At 43.9% G+C, this 17,825-nt stretch overlaps 1 protein-coding gene across 1 annotated transcript in view; it reads left to right on the plus strand.

Annotated features, from left to right (window-relative positions):
• Positions 1–7,843, plus strand: part of MBD2 (methyl-CpG binding domain protein 2) — a 28,369-nt gene extending 20,526 nt beyond the window's left edge. Inside the window, exons 4-7 of the mRNA XM_027446977.3 lie at positions 1,814–1,904; positions 2,481–2,658; positions 5,836–5,976; positions 7,351–7,843. Coding sequence (XP_027302778.1) covers positions 1,814–1,904; positions 2,481–2,658; positions 5,836–5,965 — 399 coding nt within the window. The 3' untranslated portion in view covers positions 5,966–5,976; positions 7,351–7,843. The remainder of the gene's footprint in view (positions 1–1,813; positions 1,905–2,480; positions 2,659–5,835; positions 5,977–7,350) is intronic.
• The last annotated feature ends 9,982 nt before the right edge of the window (positions 7,844–17,825 follow it).

The following is a 17,825-nucleotide window of genomic DNA, read 5'->3' on the forward strand; positions in this document are numbered from 1 at the left end:
TGGCTGTTAGAATTATCAAAAAAGAGGGATGGAAGGAACCTGAGGAGATGAAGTTCCACCTCCCAAGCCCGTCGAGAAGCTCTGATGTTTTGTTTGGCAATTATGGGTGTAGGAGAGCTGAGCAACTCACAGGGTGTAAAAAGATGAAAAGTTTTCCAGCTTTTTGGAGGAATTCTCATTCATTTAAAAATCTTCTATGGAGATTTTGAGAAGCCCACTTTATAATCATATTTCCTCATTAATCGCTTGCAATAGCATTGAGTTGAGCAGTTCCCAAATGATAAAAAGAACCAATGGTGGAGGAAGCAATATTTTACCATCCTCCAAACAAAGGACTCCAGCAGCACATCTGCAGCGCAGGGCTACCATTATCAGGCTGCAGAAAAACAAGGAAGTGAAAAGAAAAGGCTGCTCCACCCTGGGGACCTTGGCACGGCGTTCCCATATCAGAAGAACACTGGGTTGCCCTCCAGAGAGTAAGTTTGGGTGCTGAGGGATGCAGTTCTCCCTCTGCAGGATGTTATTGCGTAAGAGGTCACTTCTGGCATGACGCACGCTGACTAATTTCCCAGGAAATGGGGCGCTTGGCTGCTGGCTGGGTCTGAACCCAGCCCGCTCAAGCACTGCTAAATGAAGGGTTTGGGTTTTAGGCTCTTTGCTGTGTGTTTCCTAACCCCCAGGCTTCAGGCGAAATTGCAATGGGGCCGTTTTTCATCCCGCAACAGGACTGATGCCCCTGACTGATGGATGGATGCTCAGGAGGGTTATTCGTTCTGCATTAGTAATGAAATATCGCGCCGTAAGAATGATGAATCTTGAAATGCGGTTCTTTTCTCATTCCTTCCTCCTCCTGCTCCCATCAGGATTCTCATCACTGCCTACCAGGGGCATGTTTGCTAATGCCTCTCTCCCGGAGGCGTGGATCTCGCTTTTCTGGCTGCACTGGTGCAGCCTCAGCAGGCAACCGAGGAGAGGAGCGGATCCTCCTCGTGGTGCTCCTCGGGGTGAATTGGAGGTTTCTTTCCTCTTCTTTTCCCCGGCTCCGTAACGCTGAGAGAGGTGCAGGCTAAATAATGTAAACTATTTTTAGGGCTGTAACTGAAGAGGCAGATGCTCCATGCCTCGAGCCTCGCAGGATCTTTTTCACTCACGTGAATGTGCACTTCTGTGGCTGAATATTGTGTCTTCATCTTGTAAGTGAACTGACAAAAGCTTTCTGAATTCCTACAGGCTTCAAGATGGGAAGCTAATCCCTTTTTAACCAGCTTCCATCGCTGTCTTGCTAGATATAAAAAGGTCTTTTTAAAATAATAGTCATGGTCAATCCGCATCCCAGAACTTCAGTATGTGTCTTCAGACGGGTAAGGTAGGAGCGAAGAAGAAAATCTGTATCATTAAAAAAAAAACTCCCTTAAATCAAGAAATGAGAAATGGAAGCGTGTTCCCAGCTAATAAACTAAACAACGGAAAGAGAATGTGAATTTAGTTCGTGTTACCTTCCTAGAAGTGAAAAGATTTGATCCTGTTCCTAGAAAAGTCAGGGTTTACCTACACAGCAATGGAAAGGGCCAGGTCATGGAGCCAGTGTAGGTTTGAGGGGGTACAGCTGCTGAGCAGCTTCATTTGGTGATCTGTGCTGCTGTAACATACAGCATCACACAGATTTCCAGCAGCAGATAGGATATTCACTTTTCCATACCTTTGCAAGCTGCGTCTTGTATATTGTTCCGATGTTCCTTCGATTATGAGCACAGTTTATTTCCATCAGCTGATTTATTTCGTATTCTAACGGGGGTCTCGTTTTCTTCTGCAGCTTTTCTGGGAGAAGAGGCTACAAGGCCTCAGCGCGTCGGATGTCAGCGAACAAATCATAAAATCCATGGAGCTCCCCAAGGGTCTTCAAGGTACTGTGCTCACGCTTCAGATTCACAAAGTGGCTTGGGCTTAACAGGGACAGACTTCTTGATGCTCTTAAGGAGCGTTTCAGTTTCCCATCAGATTTAGTAAACTTCAAATTGTAGATATGCTTGCTGACAAAATACCTCAGTCTCCAAAACTCTTTATTTTTAGCAGTTAATATAAACCACACTGCAGAACTGTACTCTCGCTGGTGAAAGTTGATCTAAAATATGATCAAATCGCTGGTCAGAATTAATAACGTTGTTCTGCTGCCTAGGAGACTTTCACAGGAATTTGAGGGCTGTAAAAATCTTCACTGGGCGTTTTTCAAACTTAACACCTTGTAGGATTCAAGCAGAGACTGTGCTGGTGTGGGTTAACATCATGAAGTTGCAGATGAACTGTTTGAGGACGTGACTGATAAATTGACGATGTGATCAGCTTTATTAAAAAATTCATGATGTTGTAATTGCTATTGCAAGTAAAAATAAAAATAAAAAAATCCAGCCAATTCTAGCGGTGAGCTGCCTTGTGAAATGTTACTGCAAAGCTGTTTTTTATAGAATTTATCCTTATTTTAGGAGTTGGCCCAGGTAACAACGACGATACCTTGTTGTCGGCTGTTGCCAGCGCTTTGCACACCAGTTCGGCACCCATCACGGGCCAGCTCTCCGCAGCGGTGGAGAAGAACCCAGCCGTCTGGCTCAACACATCTCAACCCCTCTGCAAAGCTTTCATAGTCACAGACGATGACATTAGGTGAGTTTTTATCGAGTCTTCAAGAAAAGGGGAGGCTGCTGGAGCCCAAGGAACATTTGGATTCTCTGAAAATAGCTGCCAGCTTGAATCCTGTTTAATTTGAACTATTCCTGGTCATGTAATGATAATAAATCTCTTTCGTAATCAGCGTAAAATACAAAATTTCATCTTTCAGTTCAGCAAACATTTTAAATATCCTCCTCTAAATGCATAATTAAGAATTAACCAAGCTTCCGTATCAGTAGGGATAAGCGCTTAACGTTTTTCAGTTGTGGGATACGGCTTCTAAATGCTAGTCCTGTGCAAGGTAAGGGTGTAAAATGAGCATGGTGTGGTTCCCAGGGGTGTTTACATGTCAATCTTGGTCTCTTTAGGCAGGCTTTTGGTATTCCCTGTAAACTGGCTTCTCCCATACCGAGTCTGAGATCATTTATCTTGAGATTGCTGATTCACAGCTTGTTCGTAGGTTTTTTTTTCCTGACCTGCACATCGTTATCTTCTTTTTGTAACCGCACTATTGAGTTATCTCCGTTTCTGTAAAAGGCTCGGGGTGACATCCTTGAGTCTCTATTAGATAAAAGCTTTAACTAGTTTTCCTCTTCTGGGGTGGATCAGGGATCTTCTGAAAGGGATTGCTCTCCTAGTTTCTGAAAATCCTACCTTTTGGTTTTCAAGAGCCCTTTCTCCTGCTCAGGCTAGGTTCTTTGCTGAACGATCGCTGTTGCCCATTAGGTTTTGTTCCTGAGATTTCTCAGGTTTCTTGACAAATGGCCTGTTGAAATTGCATGTTAATAGGACTTCTGCTTTTCCCTGTAAGCAGCCATAACCTGCTAAATTCACCAGAGCATAGCGATAAATGAAGTATGTCTGGCAGCGTCACGCTCTGCGCAGTAGTGGGTAAGAAAAATTACCTCTTAATCTGTCCAAAAGCCAAGTGGCATTTAACATCAGACAGGAATGGAGAGTAATTCAAATTTAGGGCTCTCCAAGTCGGCTTAGCTTGGAGCTAAGCATGTCGTCGTCTTCAGCTCTGTGAACCTCGATCCGAGCTAGTCAGCTGGAGCTTGGTACCTCACAATATTCCTCAATGCCCCGCACAAATCTTGCTCTGTGTGGCAGACCGAAGCCACGAGAACTACAAAGTGCCGAAGGGAGGAAATGAGAGGATGTTGTTGCAGTCTGAGCTCTCCTCATGATTAAGAAACTTGTAAGGTAAAATGATCACACCCTTCTGTGTTGCAGAGAGGTAAAAACCTAAATAAGCAATGGCATCAACTTTCTGACCCCATTTTCTAATGATTAATTTGATAGGGAGCATGTCAGCAAAGTAGGCGGCTGAGAATATGTCACTGCTGTTCAGATTTGCTGTGTCAGCAGTGGTTAATTTCTGCTGAGAGGGGAGGAGAGAAGATCTTTGTGAGATGACGTTTTGGAGAGTTGTGTGTGTGGGGAGTCAGCGGATGCCCCTAAACCTGAATTTAATTCTGAGCACTAAGGAAATCGCCTAAATGCGACGTTTATGCGCAGTCCTGCTGCATAAAGCAGCTTTCCCCTGAAAATACGGTCGGAATTTGAATGAATTTCTGCGTTAGGGGGAGCGTCTCCTTAATGCTCGCTTGCTTTTGAAGACAACAGCACAAATGCTGTAGGATGAGGAGTGTGTCTTGGCAGGAGGAAGGCTGAAAAGAGCATGTGGCTGCGGAGCTGCTTAGTGGAGATAGTCTGAGCCTTAGGATTTTACTTAAAGATGAGCACTTCTTAGTAGCACGCTTTTTTTTTTTGCTGTTGGTTCTTAAATATTTGCTCTCGGTAGCTCCCCGTGCTTTAAAAGTAATACTGCTTGTATAAACAGAGCTGGGTTTTTAATGCTTAAATCCATTTGCTAGCAGAGCAGCCTGCTCAGGACTGGAAGTGCCGCGAGCTGTTTTATGGTTATTGCTGCCAGGGAGATTAACTGGCTGGCTGACGATTTGGGAATGAGCTAACTTGGGAAAGCTCTGTCTTCACCTGACCTTGGGAGGTGAGGAAGAAGAATCTCACGAGGAGGCCGCATGCCCTGCTAACAGGAACCTTAACAGCCCTTAATAACAGGAGCTGGTCCAATATACGTGACGTTGGCTGGCACTTCTGTGTCTTGTGGGAATTAAATACCACGGATATTAGGTTCGAGGTGGTAGGAAGGAAACTTTTTGGTTTGTTTTGATGATATTTCATCTCATTTGCGGTCTTGGGGTCGCTTTCATTCAATTAACAAATGCCAAAGTTGCTATTCTGTGTGACAATGGAGAAATAAAACAGGTTACAAGGCATTTTCGGTTCAGTTCTCTGCCCAGGGGTCTGAAAGATCACTGGGCACTGAAACTTAACAGCTCTGGGAGACAGCGAGCTGTCTGTGGAGGACAGCAAACAACGATAGGAAACAGCTGCAAGACAGAAAACAATTTCTGTACCGAGCTGCTGGGTTGTTCTGGACTTGTTTTGCTATCTCTGTGAGCAGACAGCCTCCTCCGAAGTGCTGGCAGTAGCTGCAGCTGTAGAACTGAACAGCTTTAGAGGCTGGTGCTCCTGAGAGGCTTCTGGCTTGTGCAGCACGCTAGATATCACTCCTGCTCTTCGAAGATTTGATGTTCTTCCTATCTGTCCTGCCATCCTAAATAGCTGCAGGGTGTTTGCAGCACTCGAACAAATGTTTTCCTGTGCTGCCTGTGCCTGTTTCTGATGAGTTCTGGTCATTTTTAAGCGTATATTTTATTTTTTAGAAAACATAGCTTGATGGAACAGGTGTATTTTTGAGTTTAAAAAAATGTTCTTTTGCAAAAGTTGTCTTCTCTTGGGAAAACTTCAAAAGAGGACTCCTTGCTTTCAGGTAACACAGGAAAGCTAAATTTTACCTTCCAAGCTAAACATTGACTCCAAATGCCTTAAATTGTTGGAGACATCTGAGGGAAGATGTTTGAAATAGCTCAGCAGGGAAACAACCGTTTGTTGCTGCTGCCCAAAATGCATCAGTGACTGGTAGATAATACTTGAACGTGAAGGTAATATATTAAAGAACTAATCAGTATGGGTTAAAAAAACAATCCTGAGTCATTGTTTATCCATGTAGCATGCTCCCAGGCTGATAATTATGCTTGAAGGATTGACATTTCTGCCCCTTCTGCCCTTCTCTGCTTTCAGAAAACAAGAAGAGCGGGTGCAACAAGTGCGTAAGAAACTGGAGGAAGCACTAATGGCAGACATTCTGTCACGGGCGGCTGATACGACAAAAGATCTAGAGGTAGAAATGGATAATGGAGATGAAGCATAAAAAGAAATCAGGTGAGTCAGATCTCCAGGAGGGGCACGCTCAGATTTACCCATCTCATCCGCCAGCGTATCACGCAGAAGCAGCCCCACGTTCTCCCAGCACATTTGTTAGTGCACTGCATCAGCAGGGGCAGTTTTGCATATTTAGAAATGAATATCTTCACACCGAATGCTACACAGATCACTGGGGGAGGAAGAAAGCGTTTTACATCCTTTAGGGTAAAAGCCCAGTCTCTGGAAACCGTTGCAGGTGAATCTTTTAATGCTTAGTAGGTGCTGAAAAAAGGGGTAAAGTGATCAAAGTAAATGGCCTTCTGTTCTTCACAATTTAATTTAGTTCCCAAAACTTTTCTATTTATTTTTAAATGGATAATACTTACAAATATTAATTCATGTATTCGTTAATTCATGTTTCTAATGCACATTTTTATTACTTATGGAATGAGTGCAACATAAATTTGCTCTTTATGTCGTGTACGAGAGCTATTTGGCAGTGTTGTTTAGCCCAGTTAACAGGCCAGTAACCTTCCTTCTAATTACTTGAAGTTCTAGATATTTACTGTCAGACTCTTAATCCCTGAATATTTCTCCTCTAAAAGCCTAATTATGGGTAACATTAAAGGAAGTCAGGCAAGAACGCTGATTTAAGGTGTGAAATTTTGAACCTTTGCCATTTTCGACTCAAATTGTCAATCTGAACTCCTTAATTTAGCGTGAAATAATTACTCTGTAATGGAGTCACAGAAGTGGTTATTTTTGCACTGATGCTGCGGTTCTCGGTAGAAATCAGTTGGATCTGCAGACCTTGATTTTCATCTGCTCCTTACCTATTTACCTGTACTTAAGTGTGTTGGCTGTATTCTCTAAAACCCCTGCTTTCTGCCCTAATGGCTTTCATTATAGATTTTAACAAGAGTTTTAAGTGGATTAGTAAAGCAGCTTGAAAGATGAGTCTTTTCCCTACTAATTTTTTTCCCTAATAATTCCCAGACTAATTTTCCAGTCTGATCCGTTGATATTAAGAAACTTTTTATGTACTAATTATTCCATGTTTAAAAATGAGAATCCAGAAAGTGATTTTAGGTTGTAATGAAACACCCCAGAATGCAGGAGGGTGTGTGGTGGAAGAGGTTGAACCTTTAAACCATGTCGTGTTGTGGTTGTGCTTAATAAAAAAAAAAATAACTAGGTGCTTGCAGGAGTCTTAACAACTGAGCAGCTACTTATGTGGTGTTAATTTTTTTTATTACTCACTAGGAACAATTTATAATGTGCTCTTCATACGGAACTAAAGCACAGCTGTAACTGTTCAGACAAAGTCGCTCTAATTGATGCAACCACCTGCCTTTGCTTTTCCAAAAGGGCTTCTTTCTTTCTCTCTTGCAGGTACTTTTAACTGACTTGTCCCAGGAGGAAATTCCCAAAAGCCAGAGGCACTTTTTCCTTCGGTCTTTCGTTATAAGAAGAAACGGACCCATGCACATTTATATAGCTTTCTAATAGCATTAAAACCAATGCCTTTTTTAGACTCCTATTTTTGATGTATATATCTTATTTGAAAAGCAACTTTATTTTGTGTCCTATGACTTAAAGTCCTTTTTTAAGTATCAAACATTACCCTTAATCTAAAGCTGAGCTTTTGATGCCAGGTTGCAAACCTACTGGAATTATATTGCCTGTATTAAATATTTGTTGGTTGTTTTTTTTTTTTTTTTTTCCTGTGGTCTTTAGTAAGGATGGATCAGGAGCACAGAGTGATTTCCCAATTAAAGATTATTGTGACTCTGTATATAAACAGATTTTTATACCTATGGGTGAAAACACCTGTACATTCTTCCGTCATCACTGTAAAGAGAAATAAAAGATTATATTCCAATCAGTTGAAAACTTGTCGTGTTGTGGATAGAGTAAGTGAAAACAGTCCCTGCTCATACTTGGTTTGCTTGGCCAGGTGCTGGGTAGGCTGGGAAGGGCGGATGTCAAAAAGTTCTGTCTTTGCCCAGAGCACTGCCTCGGGAAAGCTGTCTGATCTCGGGAGCAGTTGTGGATTTTTCACTTGAGCTGAAGTACAATTGCATTCCCCCTGAGCAAGAGGAGTGCTAAAAATAAGTAGCCGGCACGACTTTACAGAGTTCTGCTCTGAGGTCGAAGTGAAACTGGGAAGAAAGTGGCTTCAGTGCAGAATGCAGCAGGTGCTGAAACTTGTTTTTGTTTCTGTCTGCTGAGACAGAGCAGCAGGACGCTGGGCTGGCCCTTTCTGGGGGAAATGCATCCGTGCTGCAGTGCCTAGTAATGTTTCAGAACACAAGGTAAGGGCTTGATGGGTACATCTCAGAAGGCAGAACTGTGGGGAAGGCTAGTAAATGCATGTTGCCACAGATAATTAGTTGGATTGAAAAAAAAATAGCTTACATATACACTCTGCTAGTTCCAGAGTTGTTTTGTGTAATTACTGATCAAAAGCTCCTGGATGAGGATGTGAGTGGCTTCTCCTGTGTAGCTGTACAATGCAGTCTCATTTTAGGGATGAAAATACCAGGACATTGCACTTAGGTGACCGAAGTCCAATAAAACTGGCACAGAAATGGCTTTAGACGCTCTTCCCAACTAAAATGTTTCATGTCAGAGCAAAAAGGAGACCCAGCTCTTTGAGGAGAGTTGCTTCCAAAAGTAATGGTTTAACCATGCCTTGCAGTTTCCTTGTCCTTATTATGCCTTGTCACTTCTTTGGGTGAGCAACACTGCTGCCAGAGGTAGTTGGAAAGCCCTTCAGGGAGAAAATGCCTCTGGTTTTTGGTGGAAAAAATATTCTCTGCCAAAACTAGAAAGCCTTGTATTACAACACAAGAATTTTCCGAAGTTTGGACTCAAATGGGACAAAAGAGTTTCCACAAACGCTTTTACTGCCTTCCTGCCAAAACCTTGGTTCTGATGGAAGCCTTCCTTTTGCCTGTTGAGGTGTAAAGTGGCATTTCAGGACTAAGAAGATGGACATAAATTCACTGAGAGATCCTTGAGGAATGACCTTCTGGTTTTAATGGTATCTTTCCACCTGGAAATCAGTCAGAGCACTGAGAGGGAAGGGTGGTGCTGGTTTAGAGCTCACACATGCTCATGAGGAGGATGTGGTTCTGGTTTCGAAGCCTGGGGAGACCCATGCAAGGCTTCCCTGCTTCCATAAGCAGCCCTTCGAGTTGACATGAGTTTGTCTCTTCCCTCAGGGCATCCGTCGGCTGCTCTCCCATCTTGTGCCTTTCCCTAGCTCAAGTGACTTTGAGATTATCACCGACAGCCCTCCTCATTCTCCTATGCCCTCAACCAAGTGGACTATTAATCATTTTGGCTGACGGTTTAGTCCTCTTACTTTAGCTTTATCCTGTCACAGATAGATTTGACAAGCGATATAAGCTGCTGGTGTGTAAAACTGCGAGCACTTCGTGTTAAAAGCTGGTGTCAAAACAAGAAAGCAGGAATGATTCAGTTGCTGTTTAAGGGACTTATTTGGAGAACTCAGAAAGTTCACAGCACTCAGGGCTCTGAAACCCAGTACGTTGTGGACACCTGTGCCCATGAACAGCTCTGGCAGCCTCTTTCAGAACCAGACAACTGTTTTAAACCCCTTTTTTCCTCTGCTTTCACAGCTTCTTTACAACAAGAGCACCCAAAAGACGGCTAAAACGCCATGATTTGCTCTTCTCACCCGTGCTGCCGGTGTCTGGGACGGGCTCAGCTCCAGGTTTATGTGAAATAGGGCAGTGAGAGACAAATTTGTCTCTCTTGACAAGCTGCTGCCATTAAATCGGTGCCATTCATGGTGACATTTATCACAATATTCTGCTCCGATTTTCCCTCCAGCAGGACCTGTTCCTGTGCTGGTTTATACTGAACTTTTTGGTAATAAATATGATTTGGAGCTTGTGTATATTACGTAGTTCTTTAAAGGATGTGTCAGTTCCCTTCATCCACCGCTTGGGTTCCTGCTCCTCCCCACTCCTCCCTGATGGAAGACTGCTTTGTGAGGTAAATAGTTGAAGGTGCCTTGATGAAAACCCCATACTCAACGTGGTACCAGCAGTTTAGGTCAGGGTGTTGAAGAAAAGCGGAATGGAAACGCTCTGAAGGGCTCTGCTGAGGCCCGAGGCCGCCCCCAGGGGCCGCTGCCGCTCCAGGCTCGGCGCCGCCATGGCGGGAGCGGGCTCCCCTCAGGCGGGGCCGCCGCTGGGGTGTCACCTCTCCGAGGGGACATCGTTCCCCACAAAAAAATACTTTTTTTTCTTTGAAAAGTAAACACAGTGACCCAAAGCATCTCCCTCCCGAGCGGGTTTGCTCTTTGCCAAGTTTAAGCACGCTAAATGAAAAGATCAATCTCTCCCGAGCAAGGGTTTTGCTATTTTGGCAAAAACAGCAAAGTGAACGATGCAGTGCTTCCAAATTTCTCCTCTACCCGGTGACATTTAACCAGTTCTAACCAAATTCACAAGCAGATGTGGTTACCCTAAACCTGCATGTGAAACACTCTGCCAGGTGTTTTTCGGTACCCGTGTGGCTTTCAGCTCCTCACTTGGGGGCAGTTTGTCCTAAAATTTTGCCAAAGACTCCTGCCTGATAAACATTTAGGGATATTTTTCTGTTTATTACCTCTTCCTGTTTGGGGGACAGACAGAAAGCCTGTCAGAGCTCTGCCCCTGGGGTCTGACCTTCGTCTGCAAACTGGTGGCTTTTTTCTGAGGTGCTAAGTGCTGGCCTACGAAGTGGGAACGCTGCCCCTCAAATTTCTGATATTTTTACCATGTTAATAAGAGCTCCTGCAGCTGAATTTGAACCTGGAAAGGCGGAAAGGAACAAAAAGGGAAATTGCATTAGCATGAGGCTGAATGAGGAGTGATTCCCATTCTGTTTCCCTGACTGGGTGGCAAAACGCATTCAAGAAAGTTTCGTCCTGAGGACAGAGGGGAAAGATCAGCCCAGGTAAGGGCAAAGGGTGTCAGCACTCACCTGGGAAGCTACAGCCAGGACAGAGCTTTGGGAAGCCCCTATGGACGATTTTAGCCCGTACTCATTCCTTATGACTGCAGCTTAAAACAGAAGCATCGATTCCTGGCCCAGGACTCATTTTAGTCTCTGAATAATTACATTCACATTTGTCTCTGGGGAAAATTCTTAGTAAAAAGTAAGCCCAAGCTTCTCCCCATCAACAATGACGTCTTCTCCAAGGTTTCCATCGAAGGAAAGGCCCTCAGATTCGCATCCTCAAATCCCGAGATCAGCAGTTCAGCAGGCAATTTAGCATGGCTCTATTTTCATGAAGGATCCCAAATCGCTGGCAGTTTTATGGCCCTCAATCCTACTTATTTCAATCCTGAAACTCTGTCAGCTCCTGTTAAATGTCAAAGAGTTGCCAGTTTAGCAAGAACTAGTTTTACGATGCCTTCTTGCTTCCCGGCATCCTCTTAATCCATCTCCAATCACTGCAGTGGCCCACATCTGTCATTCCTGGTAATTTAGTCGTTTTATGGAGAGAAAGCTTGCAACCTTGTTGGCCTCCAGCCAAAGCACCTTGCAGGAGGTTGTGCAAGGAGAGGAGGCAGGCTGGCTCAGCACCTGATGCCGAAATCGCCGCTGGGGGTGAGGAGGTGGGGTGCTGTGTCATATTCCCACCCGTCCTGTCACCTCTGAACGAGTAATAACGAGGGTAGAGGTCTCTCAGTCCTCAAAATGCCGCTGTGAGGTTGGGATCTCAGACAAAATTGGGTGTGCTGCCTCTGTTCCCGGGCACTTTGCCACCAAGCAGGGGCCCTCCAGCTCCAGCAGCCTCCTTCCCGTCTGCGCTGCTGGCACGCGCTGCTTTCTGCCGACGAGGAGAAATCAAAATAATCTATTAAGTATTTAATGGAGAGATTACTGTGCTGGGGGTCCAGAAGGAGCAGCGTTTGGCCGTTACGATTAAAATCACTAGTGATAACTTCCATCCTTAACACAGCTCACATCTGCAGCTACCGGAGCAAATGAAGCACTTGGGTGCCGAGCAAGGTCAGGAAGCGAAGAAAAGCCCTACAACTTGTCTTCTGACCTACCTAGGGCTTCGTAGGGCTGCAGGTTGGCACTGTGGTGCCCTGAACACTGGCTTTGCACCCACCTGAGAGCTCAGCTCCAGCTCCCGGCCCCGCTGCAGGGCTCCCCGTGGGCACCGCCATCCGCATTCGGTCCCAGCGCTGACCAAATTCATCCTTGGCGAACGAATGAAGCAGCACCCTGCAAGGGCTTCACCACGCCGGGAAGTTTGCCAACAGACCGGCAATAGACTAATTATTTCCCAAAAAAGTGATTCCACTGCAAGCCCCCTGTGGAAGTTTGTTCCAGATTGTAATGATTATTTTTTATTTTTTATTTTTCAAATTTAGCTCAATCCGCCTCCAGATGGGGAAAAATTAATGATTTCAGATTGAGAGAGTTCACGCAGGGGTAGATACCAAAATAACTCGTAGGGAACAATTATTCCAACACATCTATTTTGGGAAATTTCCCAGAGCAGCACGGCACGGGGAGCGCAAGTGGTACCCGGGTGAGCGCAGAGCACATGGAGCCTCCCGGGGACAGCTGGACACCACATTTTGGAGGGACAAAACAAACACAAATCTATATATTTTTTTTTCCCTTAGTAGAAGAATGAAGTTACAATGAACAGATTAAAATGAGAACATGAAAAATATAAGGAAAAAAAAATACGAAAGGAAGCAGGACAGGTTCCTGGGGAGAATTTTTATCACCACATTTATAAACACGGTGTCAGTGCTTTGCATTTCCAAGAAAAAAAAAAAAAAAACAATTTCCAATATCTCTCATTCTGTGAATCTCAAGCAAGATGTAATGAATATAATAAAATGTTTTGCGCCGAACCTGATGTTTGTTCAGTACTCGCAGTTAAGCTCATGCCACTGGAAACTCTTTGTTCCCAGCACAGATTAATGTGAAGCATTTATTTGCACGGAAAAATCCCGTAGAATTTTTATAATCTATAAATGGTTTTATAGGGGTTTAATCAATAAATGTGACTGCAGTTTTTGTAATGCCATGCTGTAAAACATAATTTTTTTTAAATGACACTTTATGTACGCGCAAAAATATTTTTTTCAATTAAAACCCTGGAAGCCATTCAGGGATGTCTTTAGCAGGCAGTTTTTTAAACCCCAAATTCAGTGTTTAGCAGAGGACTTAAACCCTTCCATTTTAAGCTGTTGCAAGCTTCTGGAACTTCAAAAATAAAGCTCGAATGTCACAGATTTATTGTCACCCACTGCAGAGCCTCTGAAGAACTGCTCTGGCAGTACCCTGGCCGTTGGTCCCAGCTGGACACCCCCGTCCTGATGCAGGAGCTTTGCATCCCCCGGGGCCCAAAACAAGTCAGGCACTGAAAAATCTGCAGGGCTGTTGTCCCCGCAACTATTTTCACTGCGTGGTTTGGTAGAGACCGTAATTCTGCGTGACAGTTTGAATTCCAGCACTGGATCATATAGGCTTGTCTCTATTTAAAGCTACACAAAGTGTTCTTTTTCGATTTATTTATTTATTTTTCTGACACTGTCTCCTTCCTTCAGCATTCACAGCCTGATTTTGTCCTTCAGTGCATTTTCCAGACTGGACCTCCGTGTGGATGTGATGCATTTGCTGTCTTTTGTCCTATTAAAACCGACACCAGAGAGCACACTTTTCCACAATTATGTCTCACCTTGGGTTTTCTGAGGTTAAATTCGGCTGCCATGTCCACGGAGCCACTTGCTGACGGGATCTGTCTGCATATATCCGAGGGATGAATCTGTCCCCGAAATGAGTGAGTGCAAAGAAACTGTGTGAGAGCGTTTTATTAATGAGCCCTCCGATTTCTTGCTCATTTTTATACCTGGAGTTCACGACCAGGAAAGTTATGGGGCAATAACTACCGAATTATTAAAAAAGAAACGAGCTTGTGCAGTGGGCTTATTTTACAGCGTAGCTTGGGGACAGGAGAACCGTACAACTTTATAAGGTTACAGACTTCAAAGTGCTTTAGAACTTCTCCGAAAGTTTTACTGTTTCATAAAAGAAGGAGAACGCAAAAAGTTTCTCTGCAGAAACACGTGGTTGTCTGACCAAAGAGCTGTGCATGTCTCTGCTGTTTAAAGAGAAAAAAGAAAGAAAAGAGGGGATAAAAAAAAAAAAAGAGAAGGTGTCGTCTGTAATGGGAACAAGATCAGTCCCTTTCTCTTCTGGTTTGACTGAAGATTCTGCTCCTCCAACAGTATCTTGCATGTTGGCCAGCTGAATATTTAATTCTTTTGGAATGAAAAGCCCTTTGAGATGGCAGTCCATCGGCTCGTCCTTCTTATGTCATGGGATTGAGTCGTCAAGGGCTGAACTACTGAGTTTCCTGAAGTCATGTCAATGTTTTGTGTTGTTTTATTATTTTTCAATTTCTCTCCCTGGATTTGTGCTTTCGAAACCCACCGCTAGGAGGAAGATCAGGGCTATTCATTTCTCGGTGAAACAGGAACCGAGGCGTTCAACGACTACTTTTTTTTTAAGCACGGGCTTTAACTTTGGCTCCGAACAGTCTGAAGCTATTTTTTTTTTTTTTTTTCTGAGAATCTGCGCAATTGATTGCAGTGTTTGCTTGCAGCAAGTCTGAAAATTGGGGCCGAAATACCATTCGTCGGATGCTCAAAATGAGCATCTCTATCTGTTAACATTCACTACTACCAGCAACGGAATAAAATCTTGCTTTGAATGATTTATTTGCATACATTTGTTCTCGTTATTTGTCTGGCTGGGTTTGAAATATTCCTCCTACCAGCGAGGAACGGTTTATGCAGCAGCTCCCGGGCTCGGATGCTATCTTGATGGACAACCAAGCTGCTGGTTTCAAAAGACAGCCTGAATCAGGATTTACAAAATGATGAGTGTCACAACTTGCAGTAAGAGGAAGAAAGAGGCATTTTTTTTTTCCCTAGAAAGCCAGCACTGGGAGAAGGAACTAAAGGATTACACGGGAAGTTTTTTCACATGAGCAGCCTTACCAGAAAACAAAAATAAAAGACTCAGGAAAAAAAACAACAGAGTAAACAAAAGCAGAAGCTTGTACGTAAGGCTTAGAAGCACCTGGAAGCACAAAGCAATTTTCATGTAGGCAGCGAAAGGCAGAGATCTGCACGGGCCCCTGCTGGTGACTGGCTGGCTTTGAAAGCTACAACGATCAGTTTAGGCAAATGCTCCTGTCAGTCTCGCACAGAGGCTGTAAATCTGGAAAAAAAAAGAGGAGCTGACTCTTACTCGAATCAAGTCTCTGAGCTCCCCGTCTTCTGCAAACGTCTTCCCATCAGCAGCAGTTCAGCAGGCACGCGTTCCTATAAGTAGGTGGTACTGGCTGATAAGATAGCAGGCAAGAAGCTATTTTCTGATTTAAAGATTGTTTATCTCCCCTGACAGTTTTCGTGGCAGTTTTGAAAGTTTTAACAAGGTGTTTGGCATAGCTGCTGGAATTTGGATTGTACGGGGGCAGATAAAGACTGCTGAACGCTACAAATCTGAAATAACTGCTCGCAGTTTTGAGCTTTTGGCTAGCGCCCGTCCTCAAGTGCCCGTTCTGAATAAATGTGAATTTATTCTGAACCAGCTGTGAGAAGGAGCGAGGAGGGGATAGTGGGGAGTGGTACCAAACGGTATCGTGTCCCTCCTCTAGGTGTCTGTGTGCTTTCTGCTTCATTTATGTCAAAACCCCCAAAATTAAGGCACTGGGTGACTTGCGGGTTTCTAACCAAACCCCTGCTGATGTTGAGCAGTTAATTCATGAGAAGGGGGTGAGGTTGCTGAAGTGTCACGCAGGCAGAGGTGCGTCAGCTTGAAGATGAGGGGTAACCTCATCATTTCGTGTACCTCAAAACAATATCCATGAGAAAAAGCAACTACATTGTTACTGCTGGTCTGGATTTGACACCAGGGATCTGACTCCTGTGGCCAAGTCTTGGTATTGATATAAAAGTGTCAGTGGCCAAGGTATGCAGCAAAAAAAGAGGTTAAAAAAGTCAATAAATGTCAGCGGTTGGAGCGCTGGGGACCCAGTGGGTCCCACTGAGTTAGCACCTCGTGGAATTGATCGTCTGATCTGGAAGACTGAGACTAGCACCCATCGCTTTTACAGCACGTAGAAGTGTTTGCAAACAGAAGTGGGATACATTCTGCAGGCAATAGCAAAGATCTCACCAGGGAAGAGTCACAAATAGGTACATTTGTGTTTAAAACAGCGTAATTTGCTCTCTCCTCTACTTGCTATTCCTTTCAGCTCCCTTAAACAATAAGGGCCCCTTACACTATTTTCTGGATTGGCAAGGACATTCATTATCTCCTTTGGCAGAATACCCCTTTCTCTGTCGCACACTTGATTACGCTGCAAGTTCAGCCTCCTGCGGGGGCTGATTTTTATGCTAGTGGACAGGAGTGAGAGCAAATGTTGTGTATCACGGGTCTGGAGTAGGAGCACATAATGGGAAGCCTGCCTAGTCCCTTGTTTGCACAGCTTGGGGACTTAAGGCTGCTCCATTAACTTATTATACCGCTGAATGCTTTGTGCCAAAAGCTATTACTAGTTCGTTCCTATTTATGTAATGCGTTCACATTTTCATAATTAGGACGCTGTCTATCCAAACTCATCAGTCTATTCGCGGTATTTATAGGACAACCGGTATCACAATGTGAAAACCGTGTCTTGCATCTTGTACCTTCGCAGCGCTATTAAGCGGCACGCAGCGACACGATTGGTACCCATTCATCTCTGCCAGAGCAGCTCCTCTGTACCTGAGGTTATTTCTCGGGGTTTTGCCATCCTTCCTAATTGTTCCTTCTTCTTTATTGTGCTTCTGTCATCAAAGACACCTGCTGAAGGAGTGCAGCCCTTGTCCATGCGGCGCTCATTTCATCCTCTGATGGCTCTGTTAGTGCCTCCGTTTTCTCCTAGCAGTCATGGACGACAACACCAGACTTAAATGCCAAAGAAAATAGCAATGGATAAATAAAAATAAATAAATAAATAAATAAATAAAACCCTCCTGGATTCCTTGCATCTCACTGGGTTGCCCTCCCAAAAGACATTTGAGAGGTTAAGTCCTATAAAGATGAGGGGGACTTCCTCAAGATGATGTTTTCACCATCTGTGCTGTCCTTTCAGGCTTTTCTGTCCAGCTGAATGATGCATGTATTTAAAATATCTGTAATTTACTCCCATTTCAGTAGGACCGGGACTCATCTGGACACAAATGATTTCTTGATATTGTTCCTAAACATTAAGTCAACAGTGATTATCTTGACTGAAAGACGAAGACAGGCTGAAGACAGAAAAGAACAGAATGAACACAGGCGCTGTATCTGAAGGAAAAACTAATTTGTTTTTATGTTATTGTTCAAAAGAATGACTTGGAAGCCATTTAACAGTAGCCTCGAACTGGTTTCATATATCACACATCTGATTTTATCCTTTCTAAGTGAACGCAGTTGTTCTCAGCAGGATTACGTACCGAGCTGGTGAAAGAATATTCAATAACGATCACAGGGGAGCATCTGAGGGGCTTGGGGGGAAGACAGGGAATATTCAGTTTAATTACATTTGTTCAATCCCACAAAGACAGCAGGAGCTTAGCACATGGGTTAAACACTCCAGAAACTTCCCTTCATTAAGGTATGCGACTTCGCGAGGATGCTCTGGGATTACAGATCTACAGGGCAAGTAAGAACCGGGGCCGGATCCTAAGTAGATGATATTTTCAATAAATTTTCTGTAAAGACAACCCTAAACAATAAATGAAAGGCACGAGACAGAGTCGCAGTAATTCACTTCG

This window comes from Anas platyrhynchos, chromosome Z, assembly GCF_047663525.1.
Source record: "Anas platyrhynchos isolate ZD024472 breed Pekin duck chromosome Z, IASCAAS_PekinDuck_T2T, whole genome shotgun sequence".
NCBI lineage: Eukaryota > Metazoa > Chordata > Aves > Anseriformes > Anatidae > Anas > Anas platyrhynchos.